The sequence below is a fragment of the Capra hircus genome, chromosome 11 (genome assembly GCF_001704415.2).
Source record: "Capra hircus breed San Clemente chromosome 11, ASM170441v1, whole genome shotgun sequence".
NCBI lineage: Eukaryota > Metazoa > Chordata > Mammalia > Artiodactyla > Bovidae > Capra > Capra hircus.
The window spans coordinates 44,010,218-44,030,934 of NC_030818.1; the positions used below are offsets into that span (position 1 = coordinate 44,010,218).

General features: G+C 51.4%; 1 protein-coding gene across 2 annotated transcripts in view; it reads right to left on the bottom strand.

Moving 5' to 3' along the window:
* SH3RF3 (SH3 domain containing ring finger 3) overlaps positions 1-20,717 on the bottom strand; it is a 159,433-nt gene that overhangs the window by 70,339 nt on the left and 68,377 nt on the right. For both annotated transcript variants that reach the window (XM_018055296.1, XM_018055297.1), the window contains exon 2: positions 9,071-9,325. In XM_018055296.1, coding sequence (XP_017910785.1) covers positions 9,071-9,325 — 255 coding nt within the window. The remainder of the gene's footprint in view (positions 1-9,070; positions 9,326-20,717) is intronic.

Sequence of the window (20,717 nt, forward strand, 5' to 3'; positions counted from 1 at the left end):
GTAAACAAAAGAAATATTTGACACAACAGTAACTGAGGGTTCTATACCCTGCAAAATAACTCCTTCATCATAGTGAGGGAGAAATAAAGACTTTCTGAGACAAACAAAAATTGAGGGAATTTGTTGCCAGGAGACCTGCCTTGCAAAAAATGTTAAAAGAAGTTCCTTAGAAGAAAAGCTGCATAGGTCAAAACCTTTGAATCTACATAAAGTAAGAACATTGGAGAAGGAATAAGTGAAGGTAAAAGAAAAAATAGCTCACAATAATAACAGCAACAATGAATCTGATTAAGTATACCTATGTACCTACCACATATATGTATATCTATGGATACATAAGTATATATTACATAGTATGTTAGTATATTGGAGAAGGGCATGGCAACCCACTCCAGTATTCTTGCCTGGAGAATCCTGTGGACAGAAGAGACTGGTGGGCTGAGTGACTAATACACACACAGATTAAGTATATATATTATATATATTGATATATATGTTAAATGAATATCAGCAATGACACAAAGGACAAGAGGAAGGAATTAGGAATACTTTATTATTATATGGTACCCACACTGTATAGTGTTATTTGAAAGTGGACTTGGATTAGTTGTAAATGTGTGTTGCAATCTCTAGGGCAACCATTAAAAAAATTGTTTTAAAGGTACAACTGATATGCTAAGACAGGAAAGAAAATGCAATCATATAAATTGCTCAATTAAGACTATAAAAGGCAAAAGAGAGTAGAAAACAAAATAGGAACAAAAGTCAAAGACAGCAAATAGAAAACAAACAAAGGTGGTAAATATTAATCCAACAATATCAACAATCACTTTTAATAGCAATAGTCTAAATGTACAAATTGAAAGAGAATGCCGTGGTGGATTAAAAATTAACAAGACCCAACCATATGTTGTCTACAAGAAACCCGCTTTAAATATAAAGATACACATAAATGAAAAATAATGAGATAAGGGAAGATATACCACACTAAAACTATTCAAAAGAAAGCTGCAATAGCTATAAATGAGAAACAACACAAATCACTAATATTAGTAATGAAAGAGGGGACATGACCACAGACACCTTGGGCATTAAAAAGATAATAAAGAAATATTATGAACAAATCTATGCCCACAGATTTAATAAACAAAACGGGCCAATTTCTTTAAAGACACAATCTGCTGAAATTCACACAAGAAAAATACTAATAGACAATCTGAATAAGTCCATATCTGTTAAAGAAATTGAATCAATAATTAATAAACTTCCCAAACAGAAAGCACCAGACCCAGATGGGTTCACTCGTGGATTCTACCAACATTTAAGGAAGAAATTATGCCAAATTCTCTAACAATTTCCTTCAGAAGACAGAAGCAGAGGGACTACTTCCTAACTCATTCTATGATGTCAGCATTATAACATACACCTCACTAAAGAAGATACACGGCTGGCACATGAAATGATACTCCACATCATGTGTCATCGGGGATATGCAAATTAAAACAACAGTGACATGCCACTGCACACGATTATTAATAGAATGGCCCAAATCCAGAACAATGGCAACATCAAAAGGATTGTCAAAGGATCAGTGGTTACCAGGAGTTGTGGGGGAGAGAGAGTAGTGGCTTGTGCAAGCTTCCTGATGGGAGGGATTGGCTGCGGGGAGAGCGCGTCTTGCTCTGGAGGGCAAGGCCACACTAAGTAAATCTCTAACCCAGTTTTCTGCTGATGGGTGGGACTGTGAGCCCCCTCTACTAGCTGTTTGGCCTGAGGCGGCCTAGTCCTGGAGTCTGCGGTCTCTATGCTAAGGCTACTGGCTGGGCTGCGCACGAGCAAGTGACCAGCTTCCTGATATCACTGAGGCTAGTTCCCCACCACTCTGCTCTGCTCCAACCCAACCCATACCAGGGACACAGCCTCCACGAGGAGCACTGAGAGCCGAGTGGCACCACAGAGCCGCCAGCACCAAGTTCTATGGGTCCTGCCAACAGTCACACCTTCTCCCACCACCGACACAGAACCCAGAAAACGATGCCTGGGTCCTCATCAGGCCTCAGATTTGCTGTCATATTTCACAGCCTAGGGCCGGGGTAGGCATCTGCTCTGCAGCCTCTTGAGAATGTGAAGAAATGCACCCTGGAACCCTAGCTGCGCTGGACAGGGCAGGCCCGAGTCCAGGGCACAGTGCACTGCTCACAGGGCCGCTGAGGCCTCCGCGAAGTCAGCTGAGCGGCTACGCAGGGACCTCTGGGCAGCACCACTGACGCTGCAGATTCTCCAGCCTGGGCCAGGGAGTTGGCATCTCAGGATCTGCTGGCCGTACCTATTCTGTCTCATGCTCAACTCTGCTCTTTTAGGATGGGAGCTGCCAGAGACGCAGGAGGAGAGTGGGTGAAGGGGTCTGGGTGAGGGCCAGCAAGACTAGATGGAAACCGCTGCCAGTGGGCAGGTTGGCCGGAGCCTGGTGCCCCAGTGCTGCCCAGGGTGGAGCAACAAGTGTCCTCTTCCTGATGCCAGGACACCAGTGAAGGGCTGGAGAGTAGGACAAGGTCTGGGCCAACCTGGCCGCGTCAAGGATTTTCTGGACGAAAGTTGCTCTGTGACATCTTTCCACCTTCAGACACACAACTCTGCTTCCCTTCCAGGCTCCTCGGCAAGCACTCCTCTCGTGGGTCAGTGGATCCCCTAGGCTACCTCCCTGTTTCAAGCTCAACCAACATCGAGGGCCAGGGCCTAGAGGCAGAGCTCAGGGTGGTCCTGAGCGGCCTTGAACACACACTGGTCATATGACGAGTGGCCCTCCTTCCTGCTCAGGCTCAGCAGGCAGCACACTGGCAAAGGAGTCAGGCCCCACCTCAAGGGGCTTTAACTGCATTTCTAATTAATTCATCCAATTCTCCCGTGTTTGTAGGGCTTCCCTGTGGCTCAGTGGTAAAGAATCCTCCTGCAATGCAGGAGACACAGGTTCAGTTCCTGGGTCTGGAAGATCCTCTGGAGGAGGAAATGGCAATCCACTCCAGCATTCTTGCCTGGAGAATCCTATGGACAGAGGAGCCTGGCGGGCTACAGTCCATACGGTGGCAAAGAGTCGGATACGACTGAGCAATGAAGCATGTATGCATACACTTCTGTCTGTACATGACTCCTGCCAGGGAAAAGCCAAGATGCAGATAGATGAATCTGTTAGGAAGCCCAGGCCTGAGGCTTTTCCCCCCGACCTGCCAGGAGACTGGAGTCTCTGCCTGCACTGAAGTCTCTGCCTGCACTGAAGTCCTGGACACCACAGGGTGGCTGGCTGAGTACACTGTCCCTAACACCCTGTCAAAGGGACATCTCACACACTGAGGGCCTGGCCCACACTCAGAGAGTTCCCACAGCAGCTCCAAGAAGACCAGCCCTGGGGGTTGGACCATTTCCTAAATGTGTTGTGGGGTGGATCATACATGGGGAACCTGCCCTTCCAGGGGCCTCCCAGCTCCTCGGCCCCCTCTCCCTGCAGCCACGTGGTCTCCAAGAGGCAACGAGAGGCCGAGACCAGGGAAGGCCCTTCAGAAACATCTTGAGAGCGTCATGACTGCCCTCAGGACAGAGGATACACGGGGGCCCAGGCTGCTCACAATGGACACAGTGACCTTGACCTGGGGGCTGAGGGCTTCCACACCCCCGCAACCCTGCCCAGATGCAGACACCAGGACGAGATGGGCACAGGGGACCCATCTGGGGACTCAGCTCCGGTGCGTGTGTCTGTGGAGGAGGCCCAGCCTCATGGAGTGTCCTGGGCAAAGGCAGAAAGGGCAGGAAGCCGCAGGCGTGGAGGTAAGCCCCCGATTGGTGCCTGTTTTGAGGCTGGCTCCCACAATGCTTTTGTTCATTGAATCCTATTAACTCCATTTTATAGTCAGAGGTGAAGTAAATGATTCAAGCGAAAGTAAAAGTGTTAGTTGCTCAGTCGTGTCCAACTCTTTGTGACTCCATGGTCTGTCCCTGAAATTCTCCAGGAAAGAATACTGGAGTAGATTGCCATTCCCTCCTCGAGGGGATCTTCTGGACCCAGGGATTGAACCTGGGTAGCCTGTACTGCAAGCCCATCTAGGCTACCAGGGAAGCCCTAAATGACCCAAAGTAAGAGATAAAAGTGAAGGTGTCACAATTTGAATCCCATCTCACTCAGGAGCTGAAACTCTGAATACATTTGGTTTCTATCCCCAATCAGAACTTGCTTTGGGATTAATGCTGGGCCAATTCACAAAGCAGAAAATCCCCTCATTGAGGAAGGACCAGTAAACAGGAAGGAAGGAAGACCGTAGGGAAGGTTTGGCGGAGCTGCCAGCAGGAGGGGCATCTGCCGGAGTCAGGACAACAGTGGGGCTTTAAATGGGCTTGGCCGGCTCAGAGCAACCAGCCCAGCCCCACCCTGTCACATGGAGGGCACTGTCACACGGGTGCCAGTCCGGAGGAATGGGCTGGCAGAGCGGGATGATGCTCTGCCGTCACCTTGAGTCTTATCCACACATGCCCAGCTCGTTGGAGTAACTGTGCTTTTTATAGCTGCTCTACCTATAAGAAGTAATTATGCATTCTCTTCTTCAATGAAACAAAGACTTTGGCTTTAGAATGACTTTAATTAATGTAATTTTAACAAGACTGTTCAACAGCTGACATCGAAGGTAAGAATCTTGCTTTGATGCACATGCCTCATGCCTTTTAAAACCTCATCCATCCCACCACAGTGATGTTTTTTAGAGGGAAGTTAGCACCATCTGTGGATTTTACACACTCCTTCTTTCCTTGCTGAGTCCAGAAAGGAACATATCCAAACAGCAAAACACTCCCTGGAGACAAAACCAAGCTGGTCAGAGCCACGTGGTCACTCAAGGTGGTGAGAGGGAGGCTGTTAGAACCAGTATTCCAGGCCAGTGGAGGGAAGTTCAGGCTGTCACGCAGGGTGGCAGGGATGGGGGCAGAGAGAGTGGCGGCTGGAGGGGAGACAGGAGAACGGGCAGGTGCTCAGGCAAGCAGGCTGTGCCCTAACTTAAGGGGTGTGGAGTGGGTGCTGGTGACACACCTATGTGAACACGGTGGGGAACACAGCGGGGCCACAGCAAGGTCTTCACCAGGAAGCATGCCCTGCCATCTCCAACTCTCGTCAGTCCATGGACTGAAGAGAAAGAAAGTCCTGGAAGAGCAGCCCGAGGGATGCATGGCCCACCAGCTCCCACACCTCTGCTCCCTAATCCGGGCTCAAAGTCCCGGGAAGACCGGGGACCACCTGTCTCAATGGCACAGTCCAGGTGCCAGGGCCCTCGTGATGCAAAGTGGCAGCAGCAACACCACAAGGCGAGGCTCAGGGACCTGAGTTCGCACCTTCTCCACGAGACGCTTTAATGCCTCTTTTGAAATACCACACACGTTACCCACTGCCTCGACCAGATACTCCGCACACCTCCTGGGCGACCCACACTGCCTGTCACTCTCAGGAACTGTCCCCTGGATTCCTGCCCTGTCTCCCCAGCCGACGTCAGGCTTGTTGGTACAGCCCAGCTCCCAGCGGGGCTTGGCTCGGCACGTTTTGTTGGTTAGCAGCCAGGTGCCCCTCTGTCCTTTGTCCAGTAGGCTCTGGACTTCCCCCCGGAGGTGAGGGTACCAGGCAGAGGCTGGCACACGGAGCGTGTGATGGAGGAGGAGGACAGGGAGGCCTCTCCCTTCTCTCATGGGGAGGAGACGCTGGCGGCTCCCACACTGGAGCTGTCCACTCAGGGAGCCTCCTCCACGAAGGTTGTGAGGAGGGCCCACTCCGACCCTGTCAGCCGTGATGGGTCTATGTCCTAACAAGGGCTCAATCCAACCCCCGAGGGGCAGCTCTCTTGATCCTTACAGCACAGAGCACCAGGGCCCAGGGGTCTCAGGGCAGGCTGGACAGGGGAGCTGGGCATGAGGGGAGTAGGCACCAGGGGGTCTGCTGCCTGACCTCACTTGGCAGCCCATGCTCCAACCTCAGAGGGGGATGCCTAATGCTGTGTTCAGGGAAGCTGCAGGGCCGGGTGACAATCATAATGAACACTCTGATGGAAGGGAAGTGGAGAGAGTTAAACGTGAATGAAAAGAGATCATTCACCTTTGGGCTGAACAATGGAATGACCTGCACAGAACAGGCCAATTTTGCTCAAAGTGGAGCACAGGGTACTCATATCCTTGCACAGTGCTCAGCACCACAGCTAAGCTCAGGTCTGAGCAGAGCAGAGGCTCACAGTGAGCTGGAACCTAGCTCTGTGTTTACAACTGCATGCAGGGAGAGACTGGGGGAAGAGACACAGGACAGGACACAGGAGAGGGGCAGGTCTGTGCAGCCTCTTAGAGCTGTGGCTTTGCTAGACACCCACTGACCGGAAACCCCCTCCACAGGCGGAACCTGTCCACTCTGGCCGGGCATGATAGTAACCACTTGCGTTAGTTACCTTACAATAGGTGATACCAACAGGCAGCTTGGAACCAAGAAGTTACCACCAGCTGGAAGAATTTGGGAGAAGATATCAGCTCATAATAAGCTCTGCAACCTCCCAGGAACCCTGGTGCTGGAATCCACCTTGGCTGAGACAGGCACACGCCACCAGCAAGGACCCTGAGTCAGACCAAACATAGGCCAAGCAAGATAACTGGCCAGAAACAAGCCGGTAACTAACCCCATTACCTTAAAACCAGAGACTGCGAGCCACATGGAGAGTGGCTCTCCTGCGGTCCTGCTGTTCTCTGCCTGAGTGCCCTTCCCAGTTAAGTCTTGTGCTTTTTCAGCACATGTATCACCTTGGACAATTCATTTCTGAGCGTTAGACAAGAGCCCACTCTCAGGCCCTGGAAGAGGCCTCCTTCCTGCAACAGCTTCAACATCAGGAAGACAGGCTTCCAGGGACCCTGGCAGGCAGTTGTGAAGATCAACAACAAATTGATGATGTTTCCAAGGTCCAGGTGCTCTGGCCCTCCCAGCTCTGGACTGGGATGAAGTGAAGAAGCCAGGAAGCAGGGATGTTCACAAGCCCTGACTCTGCTACCTCTGCACATTGACACTGCACCCTCAAGTCTGGGAGGCTGGAAGCCAGGCCCCTCCATGTCTCACTTGGTCCCCAGGACAGTTCAGTTCAGTTCAGTCACTTAGTCATGTCCAACTCTTTGCGACCCTATGGACTGCAGCACACCAGGCTTCCCTGTCCATCACTAACTCCCAAAGCTTGCTCAAGCTCATGTCCACTGAGTCAGTGATGCCATCCAACCATCTCATCCTCTGTTGTCCCCTTCTCCTCCTGCCTTCAATCTTTCCCAGCATTAGGGTCTTTTTTAATGAGTCAGTTCTTCCCATCAGGTGGCCAAAGTATTGGAGCTTCAGCTTCAACATCAGTCCTTCCAAAGAACACCCAGAACTGATCTTCTTTAGGATGGAGTGGTTGGATCTCCTTGCAGTCCAAGGGACTCTCAAGAGTCTTCTCCAACACCACAGTTTAAAAGCATCAATTCTTTGGTGCTCAGCTTTCTTGATAGTCTGGCTCTCACATCCACACATGACTACTGGAAACACCATAGCTTTGACTAGATGGACGTTTGTTGACAAATTAATGTCTCTGCTTTTTACTTCGCTGTCTAGGATGGTCATAACTTTCCTTCCAAGGAGTGTCTTTTAATTTCATGGCTGCAGTCACCATCTGCAGTGATTTTGGACCCCCCAAAATAAAGTCTCTCACTGTTTCCATTGTCTCTGCATCTATTTGCCATGAAGTGATGGGACTGGATGCCATGATCTTAGATTTCTGAGTGTTGAGTTTTAAGCCAACTTATCCACTCTCCTCTTTCACTTTCATCAAGAGGCTCTTCAGTTCCTCTTTGCTTTCTGCCATAAGGGTGGTATCATCTGCATATCTGAGGTTATTGATATTTCTCCTGGCAGTCTTGATTCCAGCTTGTGCTTCATCCAGCTGGCCATTTCACATGATGCACTCTGCATAGAAGTTAAATAAGCAGGGTGACAATATACAGCCTTGACGTACTCCTTTCCCAATTTGGAACCAGTCTGTTGTTCCATGTCCGCTTCTAATTGTTGCTTCTTGACCTGCATATGGATTTCTCAGGAGGCAGGTCAGGTGGTCTGGTATTCCCATCTCTTTCAGAATTTTCCACAGTTTGTGGTGATCCCCACAGTCAAAGGCTTTGGCATAGTCAATAAAGCAGAAATAAATGTTTTTCTGGAACTCTTGTTTTTTGATGATCCAACAGATGTTGGCAATTTGATCTCTGGTTTCTCTGCCTTTTCTAAATCCAGCTTGAACATCTGGAAGTTCATGGTTCATGTACTGTTGAAGCTTGGCTTGGAGAATTTTGAGCATTACTTTAATAGCATGTGAGATGAGTACAATTGTGCAGTAGTTTGAACATTCTTTGGCATTGCCTTTCTTTGGGATTGGAATGAAAACTGACCTTTTCCAGTCCTGTGGCCACTGCTGAGTTTTCCAAATTTGCTGGCATATTGAGTGCAGCACTTTCACAGCATTATCTTTTAGGATTTGAAATAGCTCAACTGGAATTCCATCACCTCCACTAACTTTGTTCGTAGTGATGCTTCCTAAAGCCCACTTGACTTCACATTCCAGGTTGTCCCCAGGACAAGCACGCAGGAAATATGGCTGGTTTGCCACTGACTGGGTCCCGAGGTCTCAGTGGAGCCTCACATGGCCCAAACACATGCATCCACCCCCAGACCCTCCAAGAAGGGCCAGGCCATGCTGGTTTCTGGGCCCAGCTCCCACTCCAGGATCTGATAGGGGTCTCTGCCAAGGTCTCCCCAGCAAGCTCCCTCCAAGGGCCCATAAGCCCTGCACACTCATGACCTGGGTAACAGGGGTCCTCCCCCCACTACCAGAGAGCACCTATCAGTTGGGCTGGGTGCCCCCTCTTCCACCTGGCAGACCCTCAGTAAGAAGAAACCACTGCTGTCCCCGTCGTGGCAGGGCCAGGATTCACATGCTCACCCAGGCTCCTGGCTGGGGCTGTGGTCGGGGGATGGCTGCATTCGAACCCACCTTACCTTGCTGAAGCTCAGACAGTCTTTGTCCTGGTCTCTGTCCTTCATCTCGAAATCATAGAGCGCTTTGCCCTGGGGCGGGGCCGGGGGCAGCGGCCGCACGCTCTGGACGAAGCCAGCAGGCAGGAGGCCATGGTACCAGAGCTCGTCACTCCGGCGCTGCAGGACGACAGCGTCCCCTTCGCCACACCTGAGTTCCCCAGGCTCTGTCCCCTCGAGGTTGAGCAGGGCTTTGCCGGCAGGTGGTGGGGGAGGGCCCTGGAAACAGAACATGCGTTACTCAGCAGCTGCCTGGCCAGTGCCTGACCTGCAGGGCCCCCAAGTCTCAGAGCCCAGGAGCGGGGATACCTCTGAGGAATACAGGGTACTCACAGCCTACCAGGTACGCACAGCACTTGGCACAACAGCCTAACTAGACAAATCCCAGAAATATGGGCCATGCCCTGCTGGATGGGGTCTGCAGAGGGTCCCCAGATATGCCCCAGGCCTCCCTGAGGGCTGCCACGCACTGAGCTGGAAGGATGCTGAGGAGGAGCTGGGAGACCTTCATGCAGATTCTGAGAGGGATAGGGCCCCTACCCGAGCTCTGGCTCCAGAATGCTTTGCCCGCTACCATGTTGCTGACTGATCATCCCCTGGGTGCCACCCACCCTGCTGCATTCCCGGCCACCACCATTGCACAGGACGGTGACTCAGAACGTGTGTCTGGGGGGTTTCAAGCTGAAAGGACAGACTTGCTGGACTGTTTCACACCCTCCTACATCACCACTGCAGGGCCTGGGGGCACAGGCTCCAGGCCAACCGGGGGGAAAGGCACCCCTAGGGCTGAGAGTGCTAATGAGGGGTCCTGGCCGCCCCGCCACTCTCCATCTTGCCTGCCATGGCCCCTGGCTTCTGGAGGTCATGGTGGCCTCATCCAAAAGAGCCTGAGGCAGGTCCTTTTTAGGTCATGGGACTCCCCTGTCCTCCTGTCAACGGTCATCCAGCCCACTGCCCTTCTGATCTGCCATCTGGCCTTGAGCCACTCTTGGGCCCCCTGCTCTTTGGTAACATGGGTCCACTGAGCCCCACACCTTACCCCTGGGGCAACTGCCAACTAACCCCCTGTCTGGTTTGTGAAGGCCAGGGCACCTGAATTTCTCTCCTGCTTCTCTGCAGTGGCCAGTTCCCATGGGTCCCAGCCTCTGAGCGAGGGAAAGACAGAGGCCAGATGCCTCTGGAGCAGAGGCAGGAGCAGGCCTACCAGATGGCTCGGGCTCCTGCCACAGCCTCAGGCAGTCACGCCCATCTGGAGGTCCGAGTGCTGGGCCGGGAGCAAGCACACAACCTTACCAGCTCCAGCCACACCTGCTGAGGTGGCCACTCTGCTGTTTGGTCCTGTCAGTGGACCGGGAGGTGGCAAGAGGAGGCAGACGAGGGGAGCAGGATTGGGAGACAGGGAGACACCCACCTCACTAATCCCCTCCCACCCCTCAGACTGCCAAGACCAGCATCTCCTGTAGAACTGAGAGGAGGGGCCACCTTGAGCTTTGTGGTGGGGAGGGGGAGGTGCACTCCTGGGGGTGAAGAAAAAAAGTCAGATGGTGCTAGGGGGCAGCTGCTGTGGGAACCTGAGCCTCTCCCCTGGCAATGCTTGGAGCTGGTGGGTCTCGCACCTCCAGCCTCTCACCCTCTCATGCTTGATGAGATGAACAAATGAGTCCATAATGAGGTCCTGGCAGGTGGACGCAGGGCCAGGAAAAGACTCTGCAGATGTCACAGCGGTAGCCAGAGGACCCCAGAGACCAGCCCCGGGCCCAACCTGAGGAAGCCCGCAGGGTCTCTGTGGCCTGTCCCTCTAAGCACCCCTCGGAGGAACGGCTGAGTTGAACACTGCTGCCAAGTTCCACTCCACAGGCTCAAGACACCCGGGAAACAAGATGAAAGGGGAGTGAGAGGGACACACAACTGGGGTGCCTACACTGATTAACACAGCCACCCTGTGGGGCATCCGTGATAATGAAGACAGATGACGTCGGGCTCACGGCTCAGGACTCGGACGTGGAGGAGCTGTGGGATGTCACACAGGCACGGCAGCCCCAGCTCTGTCTTCACTGGGATCGACATATAGGTGAGCTTTGCAGACACACTGCTTGCACTCAGCTGCCCATAAGGCCCCTGAGAGACCTTCCCACACCCAGGTCTCACTGTCTAACCCCCGGAAAGACAGAGTGAAGAGTGTGGACAAAGAACTCATTCAGTCTTCAGACTCCAAGGACTCGCAGGTTCTCCCTCCTCGCTGCTCCCCAGGGGGCACGTGTTACCAGTGTGGGGGCCCCCAGGACAGGCACCACCTGCTTCTACATTCGAGGCTACATCCCTGACCCTGGCCTGGTTCAGATCACATGCTCAAAACACCTACCAAATGGCTGGCCCTGTGGGCCACCAAGACAATCTTCGGACTACAGTTGGCTTAAGGGCCTTGGGCTGGAAGGACTTCTCCCAGGATGGGAGGTCAAGAGTTGACACAGCTCTAAACCTTGTTACCACTGGCCGGGCCCAGATGACTGGAAATTCCCGTGGTCACTCAAAGAGGAGCCAGGCCAAGCAAGGGCTAGGAGCTGGAGACACAGGGCCTGCCTCCTGGGAGAGACACACCCTGGTGAGTTCCCTGGACAGCGGGTGGGCCCCAGGGGGAGAGCACCCAGCCTCAAACCAGTCAAGTGTCTCAAGGTCTCAGAAGGCAGCAGTGATGGCCAATTGTCCCCCAAGTCCACCTGCTCCTCCTGTCAGGAAGAATATTTCAAGTTTCAACTGGCACCAAGCTTACCACTTAAGAACTTCACCTCCCAGCCCTGCTCTAGGGGAGCCCTGGCCACACGCCAAGATTCCAGTCAATGAAGGCAAGTGAGAGGGACTTGAGCCAGTTCTGGGCTGAGCTGTGTTTTGCAATGACATTTACGAGGAAATTCCATTTCTAGTCCCTCGCCTCCCAACACTTAACCAGCACCTCCCTCCCTGGGGGTGTAGAGGGGGTTGCAGCTTTTTCCACAAAGATGACACTCCAAGCAAAGGAGGAAAGGACAAGGTCCTCACATCGGGGTGCAGGGCCTGGATGTCACGTGAAAAAAAGGAAACTTTATCCTGATTGAGCTGCCGTGTTTTGAGATCTCGGCAGCGGGTTAGCCTGTATCCTGCCTGGGTCTGAGGTGGGACTTATAATTTCTTTGCTCATAAGCAGTTTCAAGTCAAAGCGCTTAACATCGCCATGGAGGTCATCACACACACACTTTCCTTCCAACATGGACATTCAGATTTAGAATTACCTGAAAAGGCACATGTTACTAATGTATTTAACCAGAAAATCCCTGTCTCCTAGTCTACAAATTTCATCTGTAACGAAGTTGTCACTTTATCACACTAGAGCTGGGAGGTTCTCGGGTTTCACTTTTATTGTAGGTTAAAATTTAAGCTCCTTCTTCTCTTTTTCTTATTAAAAGCTTCCTTTGGATCCTGGCTGTTTCTTTCTCTCTTTTATTTTGATGGTTGTTTCCTTCTTCATGTTTGGACACTTGTTTCTCCAAGAACTTACGGGATACCATGATACACCAGGTCCTGAAGCAGGCTCTGTGCCTCTGGGGAGTGAAACATCCCTTATCCTGAAGGTCATGAAAGCTTGCAACTAAAGACAAGTGCACAACATGTCCCCAGGCAGATGGAGTGAGGACAACCCCAGGTTTGCAGCGCAAACACTGGGCTCCAGGCATGGACTTTTCTTCCCGCGCACCTCTGTAGGGGCAGGGGTGCTCTGTAATGTGCAGTTCCCAAGGAAAGCCCAAGCTCTTCTGACAAGTATGAAAAGGTGAGGTAGAAGGTCAAGGTGGGTGCGGCCAAGGTCAGAGATGAGACTCTACTCACCCCGGGGGAGCAGGGCACCTGTTACACTGGAGAGCAGCCCCACCAGGCATGTGGGGAGCAGGCTCTGCACTCAGGCCTGGCTCACACACCGGGTCATCAAATCCACCCTCCCACATTCCCCAGGAACCTGAAGAGGATAGAACTCGTGGTACATAAGGAGCTTCTTATCTCTTAATGGAGAACCCTCTATGAAAAAATTCTCACGGACCGCTGACTGAGGCAAACAAGTGTTTCAGGAGCCTGGATGCTGTCCTAGAAAAGGCAAATGCTTTTAAGCACAGAAAACGGCCAATAAGGAGCCCAGCTCTCCAGCAGGAACACAGGTCAGAGAGTACAGTGAGGACACCGGCCGGTCTGACACCTGCACACATTGGCTCTAAATTGCATCCGACAGAAGTGATACCAGAGAAGTAGAACCCTGTGTGACACCCCCTCTCCCTCCTGCATCTCTGTGGGCACTGGCTCAGGGCCCCTTTGATTCTAGGGGACACTCTATCCTGACTCACAGTCACTGTCACCCCTTCACAGTGAGGACCGGCTCCTTCCTCCTGAGCACCGGGCTGCACCCCTTTCCACCCACCAGACACTCACATCAACCCTATGAGGCTGGCCTTATGTCATTGCCACTTTGCAGACAGGGAGCTAAAGCCCAGTGAAGTTCAGTAACGCGTCTGGGTCCCAGAGGTGGCAGAGGGGTAAACTGTCCTCTGGAGCCCAGCATATACCCACCACTCACGCTGCTCCTGATAACATGACCACTTATCTAGCTGTAGACCCAGAGCCATGCCTGCCAGGCAACTTGATTACTGCTCACAGGAACCGTGAGAAGTAGGAAACAGTCATTACTGCCACTTGACAAGTGAGAAAAACTAAGAGGCAAATCAGCTCCTAGATGTCGTGAGGCTGGTAAGAGGGGGCCAGCCCTCTTCTCTTAACCACCACCCAAACTGGAGAGGTGAGGGGCCCTGACAATTCTCTGTTTAGTGCAGAAGGAAAAGGGAAGGTGGATTGTTGACCATTAGGCTGGGAGGGTCCAGACTTGTGTTGCATTTATCCAGTTTGGAGAATTGTTCATTTGTCCACTCTCGGGGAAAACAAGCAACCAGCAGACTGACTCTGAGAAGCTCCTAGTCATATTCTGGACAGTGGTTACCACATGAGCATATGACCAAGCCCCTAGAGGGTCTGTTTGGTGGTGTGTGCCCCAGCGCTCCCCTAGGAGATGAGGGGCTAGCTGCCTGAAACTCCCCAACAACCCCAGGTCTGTTGTGGCCTCAATCCAGGGATGCTCAGCCAGTCATATGTCCCCACGTTCCACCCAGGATCCTGCGGGAAGGTGACTCACCAGAGCCTGCTTTAGAGGGAGGGGCTTTGTGCTGGAATCTCCAGCTACATATGAAATCTCCAGCCTCGTATGAAAGGGTGTCTGGGTATCTGGGCAACAGGAAGGAAAGCAGAGGCTTTCATTGGCTCTGTCCCTTCTCAGGAATGAGAGGCAGATGGCTTCTTTCAGGCCCTTATTTTAGCCTTCACTAACACCACCTTATTTTAAATGCTTTAGAAAACATCATTGTTTCAATGCTACCAAAAAAGAGCTGGATCATAAACAAGGCTGAACGCCAAAGAATTGATGGTGCTGGAGAAGACTCCCAAGAGTCCCTTGGACTGCAAGATCAAACCAGTCAATCCTAAAGGAGATCAGTCCTGAATATTCTTTAGAAGGACTGATGTTGAAGCTGAAGCTCCAATACTTTGGCCACCTGATGGGAAGAACTGACTCATTAGAAAAGACCCTAATGCTGGGAAAGATTGAAGGCAGGAGGAGAAGGGCACAACAGAGGATGAGATGGTTGGATGGCATCACCGACTCAATGGACATGAGTTTGAGCAAACTCCAGGAGATGGTGAGGGACAGGGAGGCCTAATGTGCTGCAGTCCATGAGGTTGCAAACAGTTGAACACAACTTAGTGACTAAACAACAACAGCAAGGGAAAAATAAGGTATTTATAAATATCCAGGTTAAAAAATAATCAGTTGCCTTAGGAATCCAGCTCCGAAGACCAGAAGGGAGACCACTGTTAGAGCAGGTCCCAGGCCCTGGAGGGGTCAGGAGTGACGAGGCATCAGCACGTTTAAGAGCCTGGCTGTGCAGGACATGATGTGTCCTCGCAGCTTGTCCACATCACACGACAGGCGACATACACAATGGTGAGCTCTGTGGACACAAAGACCTTAGGCGGTAATCTGATCAAGACATTTCATCTTTTGATGTTATTTGGCACCATCACTACAAGACGGAAATGGGGGGCTTCCAGGGGGACTTGGCTTTGCTCCAAACGTGCTCCACATGCTGGAGAACCAGCCAGCTGTGTGCTGTTGTGCCCACGGGAAGTCCCTTCTCGCCTTCACGCTCTCATGTGATTTCAGAGTGGACGTAGGCAGACCCTAAGGTGTCTGCCCAGGGCCAGGGCCATACCTGGCGGTGGGGGGGGTGGGTGGCTGCTCCACCCAGCCAGGCTCGGCTGCACTCCCCTCCCACGGCACAGGCTGCCACACAGCCCAGCCCCACGCCGATAGCAGAGGCGGGTGCACAAAGGCCGCCCTTGCCTTCTGTCAGAGGCCACACCGAGGCCTGGCTTGACTGTTCATTCCTTCATCAGAACAGCTCAGAGGAACCCAGTGGTTGCAGATCATTTATCACTCACGGCAAGAAATGTCTCAATGCATTTGTGAGAACATGATTAACATACTGCGTAAATTTAAGAGCGTGGTATGCCTCTCCACCCACACAGGCAACGAGCGGCTGCCTGCGGACCCAAGTCTGTGAGACCTGCCCAGCAGAGATGCTGATGCCCCCACCTCCTGCCCGACAGATAAAGCTGGTCCTGCCCACCAGTCCTGCCCACCATGGGCAGCCCAGCCTGCTCAGAGCAGCAGGGAAGTTAAGAAGGTGTCCTGGCATGACTGAAGGCACAAAGCCTTCTGAGCAGAGGGGAGCCTGGGGCCCTGCACGTGGGGGTGGGAAGGCTCTGTCTCATTCCCACACAACCCTGAGAGCAGGCACGGTCAGAGGTAGCATGAAGCAACTTGGAGGGGCGGCCCTTGCTCAGAGCTGAGCTGTTGGCAAGAGGGAAGCAGCCCTGGCCAGACGCTAGGCCTTCACAGCATCTGCCACAAGGCCTGCCTCGGTGGCCAAGGGCATGAGCTCCTGTAAGACAGGGCCCGAGGACACAGCAGGCTCAGCCCACAGAGGCACAGAGGCCAGGGCAGGCAGGACTTGGGCAGGCTGAGGGGGCTACGGGCCATAGGCCTCTGGGTACAGAGCCTCCGCTGCTGCCCTTACAGTCAGCCTCAGCCACTACAGGGCCACACCAAAGCGCCCGGAGGACCGCAGACTGCACTGTCTTCTCACTGCGGCTGGAGGGAAGGTCACCATCTTGGACCCACCACCGGCTCGCAGGCCCCCGAGGCTCAGTGTGGACGGGCTCAGCCCCAGTCCTGCGTAGGCCCAGATCACCACAAGGCCATAGGGAGAGCCGGGGAGCTGCAGCCCCTTCCGGAGTCTTAACAAAAGACTCTTCAGAACTGTTAGTAGTATTTGGTCCTCTGCTGCATGTACACTGGCCACCTAACATGGGCCAGACACATTCTAGGAACGGCTATTATGACAGATTTTATTTTCTTGGGCTCCAAAATCACTGCAGACAGTGACTGAAGTAATAAAATTAAATGATGCTTGTTCCTTGGAAGAAAAGCTATGACAAACCTAGACAGCATATTAAAAAGCAGAGGCATCACTTTGCTGACAAAGGTCCACTAGTCAAAGCTATGGTTTTTCCAGTGGTCATGTATGGATGTGAGAGTTGGACTATAAAGAAAGCTGAGCGCTGAAGAATTGATGCTTTTGAACTGTGGTGTTGGAGAAGACTCTTGAGAGTCCCTTGGACTGCAAGGAGATCCAACCAGTCCATCCTAAAGGAAATCAATCCTGAATGTTCGTTGGAAGGACTGATGTTGAAGCTGAAACTCCAATACTTTGGCCACCTGATGAGAAGAACTGAGTCATTTGAAAAGACCCTGATGCTGAGAAAGATTGAAGGCAGGAGGAGAAGGGGACGACAGAGGATGAGATGGTTGATGGTATCATCAACTCAATGGATAAGAATTTGGGCAAACTCTAGGAGATACTGAAGGACAGGGAAGCCTGGTTTGCTGCAGTCCATGGGGTCACAAAGAGTCGCACACAACTTAGCAACTGAACAACAACAATACATCAGAAACAAAGTGGACAGAAAATGCTCCTGCCCTGAGGGGCCACACATCTTGGCATATCTCAGAAGTAGGGAGAGATGTACAAAATGAGCCATCCATACACGCAGCATGCTGAAGACAGAGAGCCCTGGACAAAGAGCAAGGCAAGAGAGTCCAAGAGTCAGTGGGTGGAGGCTTCACAGTTTAAATCAAGTTGGCAGGAGAGGCCATGGGGGGACCTGAAGCCTGCAGCTTAGGGGGACACACTCCAGGCAGGGATGACAGGCAGGGGTCTGAGAAGGTCCTGCCTTTGAGAATTCCTCTTTTAATACTCAAATTGGTTTCTTTATGAAGCAAGTGGGCTGCAGAGAGGAAAGAGGAGAAGGCAGAACTGGGGGTGGTTGGTGTTTCAATGTCTTGATTCCAATGCTCAGGGCAGCAGAGCTTCAGGCCCACAGCCTGGCCTTTCAGTTTTTCTTCTCTCACCTTCCTGTGCTCAAGAGAAAAGCTGAGGCATCCTCTTTAGATTTTGGTTCAAAGTCAACCACAGACACTGAAGATTCCAAATCCCAGGCCTTTCTCCTGGGCTTGGACCATGAGCTTACCCTTGGCAGCCCCTGTGCTCGGCACATGTTTCAGGGCTCCCATCACAAACATGCCCAGGGTGCTAGTGACCAGTGGTGAGCAGCTCAGGGACCCTTCCAGAGGGTTCCCAGCCCGTCATATGGAGCCCGTGCATGGTGGGTTGGTCTCTCTCTCTCTCTCTCACACACACACACAGATACACACACAGACACACACACACACATACCCCTCCTCGTGGGGCTGGCGATGGCGGCCTCTGTTTTGCATCTCAGTGCAGACAAGAAGTACTACCTTGTTCCACCTGTCACCCACCTGCTTCCTGGAAGATGAAGCGTTCATTTATACAATACGAGGAGCTTACATACTTGAAAAATCTACAGTATAAAAGTCTTGATGCTTCTGAGATATGCCAAGATGAGAAAAAGAAAAAAGTAAGGATGGGGCAACATGGAGCAAGAGATGGAGCAAGGAGGAGCTTGCCTTTTCTCTTTAGTTTTGCAATAACATTTGAAATCAAACCAAAATTGAGGAAAGGCAGCGTTCTTCCCGCCCCTGGCAGTGCAGGTCGATCATACACATTCACTGTGACCGAAGCCGGGCACAGGACGCGTTCCTGCGCTTTCCCTCAGGGAACCTCCCGCAGCCGGAGAGGAGACAGACAGTTGGTACAGGCACATGCAGCTCATCACACACATGCCTTGAAAACCTTTGAACTCTTGCTTCATCTGTACGAAAAGAAACACTTCTTCAGGGCCAGGAACCTTATGGCGTCCCCTTCTCAGTGCCTTGTTCCATGACTGGTGGGCCAGGAACCCATCAGACCCAAAGCTGCAGGTTCCCCAGAGAGACTCCTGGACACTGTTTGCTTTCACAGGACTTTCTTTTTCTGTTTGCTGAGCTCCACACACCACACAAGCACCTGAAGATGGGTTATGGGATCCAGCCACCAATATAACCACAACCATCAGTTGTTTTTCTATACACACTCAACAAGCAGAGTATATAAGTTTAAAAATACTTTCTATCTTTGTTGCTACTACAGTGTGTTAGTTGTTCAGTCATGTCTGACTCTTTGCAACCCCATGGCCTGTAGCCCACCAGGCTCCTCTGTCCATGGGAGTATCCAAGCAAGAATAGTGGAGTGGGTTGCCATTCCCTTCTCTAGGATTATAAATGGTACCAGGAATATATTTAACAAAAAATATGCATTCCCTTTATGGAGAATATTATGAAAGTTTATTGAAAGACCTTAGCGATCATCGAAATTAATGGAAAGAAATACTATGTTTTTGAGTAGGAGGATTTAGAAAAGCTATAATTTTCTCTTAAATTGATGCATGGTTCAAATGCATTTCCAATGGAAATCCCAGCAGGATTCTGACAAATTGATTCAAAATTCATGTGGATCAGCAAAGTTCCTTTTCCTACTAGACATCAAGACTTTAAAGACGGTATAGCAATTGTTAAAACATAATGGAATTAGGGATAGACAGGTGGAGGGGACTGAGTCAGCCCAGAAACAGCACCCCACAGGGAGACGTGATCCTGAGCATGGGTGCTCAGATAGCAGGGGAAGGCCAGGCGTCTAATACAGGGTGTTGGCAAAATTGGAGCATCCACATGGGAAAAGATAGCCCTTTGCATCATACCGTATGAAATTATTTCCAGCCAGATTACAGTCTTCAACATGAAAAGCAAAACTATGAAACTTTTAGAAGCTAATCTAAAGATCTAAGGTAGGAAAAGATTTTTCAGATCAGACACAAGACACATTGACCGTAAAATGTGTTCAGTTCAACAACACTAAGGAAATGTCTCTTCATCACAGGACACTAAAAAGAAAAAGATAATCCACAAGCTGGGAGAAGATACTGAGTAGTAGTCCCCAGAACATATAAATGAGTCAGTGGTTAGAGTGTCAGGGGCCATCCCTGACCTGCTTTCACCTGCAGGATTGGGCAAGACACTCCACCTGGCCCTCGGTTGCCTCACCTAGGAGGCAGGCATCACTCTATTAGCAACTACTTCACTGGGAAGGATTAGAACCATCAGAGTGTCCAAACCACTGAGAACAGTGGCAGTAACCAGAGATGAACACTGTCTGCTTGTTTTCAAGGAAAAAGCAGGAAATTCCAACAGGCATTGAATAAAAGACAGACATGAATGGTCCATGAGTGCACTGGTCACTGGTCATCAGAGACCTAAAAATTAAGGCACACATGATGCCATTCCAACCCACTAGGCTGGCAAATATTGAAAAGTCTGACGATACCAAGTGTGTGTAAGGGTATAAAAACTAGTGTCTGTCTGCATGGCAGGTGAGAGCCCTGTGTGTAGGCCCAAGAGCACAGCCCAGGGACCACATGCACGCAAGAACATGCTTCCTCATGGGCAGGGAATGCCCCTGGGCTTCTAGCGGGAAAAGTCTGACTCGTCCATCATGAACACTCTCTAGTGGGAATGCTGGATGTCTCACATGAGGACACGGCGAGTCCTTGATGAGCAGAAGGTCATGGAGAAACCACAGCGGTTCTGAGCACAGAACGTGTCCGGTCAACCACCCAGACCCTGTGGACATGTGCATCCACGTCCGCATCCTTGCGTGGCTTCACCCAAAGGGAACGAAGGAGGGATGGCAGGGCCTCAGGTCCCGTGGGTCTGGCTGTGCGGAAACATCCCCGCCTGTCCCGCTCTCACTCTGTCAACTGCACACATGAACCCCCTCTTGTGTACAATGCATCTCCCAACAAAAGTGCTGCTAGAAACAAAGCTTACAGACTTTCATCATAACCTAAGCACCACACACACTTTTAACCCTTTGAGCTTTTCAGCAGGAGTGGTTTGGAATGAAGACCTAAGACGCTCCTGTTGGGATCAGGAGAGGCGTCCGTGATAATTGCAGGCCCCACACATGGC